The sequence below is a fragment of the Corvus brachyrhynchos genome, unplaced genomic scaffold (assembly GCF_000691975.1).
Source record: "Corvus brachyrhynchos isolate BGI_N302 unplaced genomic scaffold, ASM69197v1 scaffold130, whole genome shotgun sequence".
NCBI classification, from domain to species: Eukaryota; Metazoa; Chordata; class Aves; order Passeriformes; family Corvidae; genus Corvus; species Corvus brachyrhynchos.
The window spans coordinates 1,781,620-1,784,612 of record NW_008236193.1 but is presented as its reverse complement, the minus strand read 5'-3'; the positions used below and the strand labels follow the sequence as shown (position 1 = coordinate 1,784,612).

The following is a 2,993-nucleotide window of genomic DNA, read 5'->3' as shown; positions in this document are numbered from 1 at the left end:
CAGGAATGACCCTTCTTGACATTAAAGCTCCCTTTTTCTTCTATGCCAAACATCTCTACTCTATATCCCTCTCTCTAATCCAACTTCACTGTTACTGTTACCTCAAACCATCACCCTCAAGTTCCCCACAGATGAGCATGCACTAGGTGGAAAAAATACTTCCATTTTCCTTCCCTCCATTTCTCATTTTCTTCACCCCAAAACATCTAGCTCTGTATACTCTGTTTCTGTAACATTAACATAGTTCTGTCTGTACAACTCCCATTTGGAATTCTAATGCACTACATTTCACAGGAAAAAAAGAATAAATGTTAGGCAAGAGGTCTGTTAAGTTACAACATATTCATGCAAGTCAGTCCTCTATTAAGTATAGAACTGCCAAAAGCTGTGGTTTTCCTAAGCGAAACAGGATTTTTATCTCTTCAGCGTCTTGTTCAATTATGTGAAGCATCCAGACATTTCTGAATTACATAGAAACAGAGAAGTACCAGAAGAACCATTTAAAGACCATTTATGTCTGGTAAAAAGAAGTCCAAGAAGATAAACATTATAGAGTATCATTTTGTAAGGTAATACAAGTGTAACTCATAGGCATTAGATACTGACAGTGCAACTGTTTGGTGTCAGAATAGAGCATCATGTCTATAAGAATAAAAAAGCTATCCTTGAAAAGAACACAGTTCAAATACTGAGAAACAAAATATCTCAAGGAAAAAAACAAACGATAATTGGAGGATAAAGAAAGACAAGAAAAAAATATATATACCACTTCATTTTATATGAAAACCCTGCACATTTTTCTTAAGGATATACTGGAGTAAGTATATTTAAGTAAATGAATAACTACAATGTTAAATATACCATTATTAAGATCAGGAGTCTAAGTCATGACCAAATATCCTTCTACAACATCACTAACTCACTTAAGTATCTCAAGCCAAATTCCTGAGTGCTTGTGATATGGTTTCTGCTTTGCAAGAAACCAGACTGCTGGCATAAATAGTCCACTCCAAGTTTTAGAAAATCTTCAGTAGTACAGCAATTAAAGAACTTAAAAATATTAAGTTCATTTAAATTTTCTTCAAATAATTGTCTCATAAAAAACAGAAGCTTCTATGTGGTGGATTCAGAAAAGTATGCTTAAGATACACCTGGATGGCTTATACACTAAAACTTTTCCAGAGAGATGAAATTAAAAAACAATGGATAACAAGTTAATAAATAAGGATCTGATATAAATAGCTAAAGTTTGCATTTTAACACAAGAAAATACATTACAGATATAGAGGAAGGCTGAGTTGTAGGGAATCAGATGGTGTGCATCCACTGGACATCCATATGAATCCCCACAAACTCAAAGCTCCTCTACTCTATCCATTTCTTACCTGTAACACGTTACTTTCAGCTTCCTCCCCAGTAATCACTTCTACCTTCGCTAATAAACACTTCCTTGCTGTTGCTTTAGTATAGGCTGCTGCAGACTCTGCCAGTGATTCTGAAATATTATTAGCTGAACAACATTTTGAGAGTCTGAGAATGATTAGCATATAATTTTATAAGATGTACAAAGGTCTCACACAAGTACACCAGAATTTTGAGATTTTTTGAAAAGTATAGAAGACAGACCTTAATAGAACATGTAAAAAAATGACTGAAATTTTAAGCAGAAGTTAAAGCTTGTCTTTTAATACTTGTTTTACAAGCCCAAGAGACAAAAAAGGTTAAGTTTTGTCCCTACACACAATAGTTCACAAGCTTTGCAGGGACACCTGCTTATGTGTAGATGCTCCAGCAGTACTGATACTCCTGCCAGCCATACAGCTGTGCCTACACATGGACAGTACAATTAATTTTCCACTTTCATTTGGGCTTGCAAGCAGTTTACTGAAGGAAACCCATACTTCTCAGAATTTCCATAATATCTTGACAATTTGAAGACATAGAATCCAGCAAACAGTTCTGAGTTCAAGCAACATGTGCTGCTCCCACGCAATGCAATACACATTTGACTCAGAAATTCAGTCACTTGAAATGGAATTGTTAAAAAAAAAGTTTGCTACATTTCTCCTACTACCAGTTCTGTTAATTCCCTCTACTTTTATTCTGTTGAAGATACTCCCAGTACCACAGAATGACAATGAAAAAGACAGTGCAGCCTGTACATGTTCAATATTAGAGGATCTACAGCATCCGGCAACTTCCACATCCAGCCTGTATCTTTGGTCACAGGAGACAGTAAAGGTAACATAAAAATCTTATGTTTTTGAAAAGTAACAGGATATTGAAAAATACAGTAATTTAAAAAAGGATTAACTACCATTCCTAATATAATAGTTTGTTTTTCACCTTTCTCTGGCGTGGCCTCCTGAGAAGACGATTCAGACCCAGACTCTGTAGCAGCATTCTCCTTATTACTCTCTGTACTACCTTCACTTGATTTTGGTGGACTCTATCACAGAAATAAGAGGAGGTAAACAGAAGAGAGAAAACAAACACTAATTCTGCTGAACAGGACTAGTGACCAAGTACTGAGGGCAGCTCCAGTATTTATAAACCATATGGCAAAAAAAGAATCTCACAGACAACATGCTTTCACAGTTAAAGCTATCCTACTAGCCAGCCAAGGAACTGATTGGAGTGCGACCTGAAAACCAGTTCAAATAATTTTCCCTTGAACTCATACCAAATTTCAATCCTTATTTTGAAGCTTTTTGACTTGCTTTGTTCACTTTGACTGAACTGAGTTCAGTTTGACTGAACTCCTGCTTGGTAGTTAGACAGGTCTGAACACTCAGCATTGAATGTTTCCATTTTGTTCCAGCACAGGAATAAAAACAGCAGGAAACAGTGAGGTACTAGAAGTTATTCCTTAGGTTGGTACATCATAAACAGCATTTCTGGAATCATACCTCAGTCCTAAGGCAGCTGCTTTACTGCTGGGCTTGAAACCCCATCCGGGGGGGGGGGGGGGGGGGGGGGGGAACAAAATGAAT

General features: G+C 36.7%; 1 protein-coding gene across 5 annotated transcripts in view; it reads right to left on the bottom strand.

Annotated features, from left to right (window-relative positions):
- Positions 1-2,993, bottom strand: part of RANBP3 (RAN binding protein 3) — a 41,512-nt gene that overhangs the window by 6,451 nt on the left and 32,068 nt on the right. For all 5 annotated transcript variants that reach the window (XM_017739793.1, XM_017739798.1, XM_017739788.1 and 2 more), the window contains 2 exons: positions 2,347-2,449; positions 1,386-1,510 (listed from right to left, as the gene is read on the bottom strand). In XM_017739793.1, the coding sequence (XP_017595282.1) occupies positions 1,386-1,510; positions 2,347-2,449 (228 nt within the window). The remainder of the gene's footprint in view (positions 1-1,385; positions 1,511-2,346; positions 2,450-2,993) is intronic.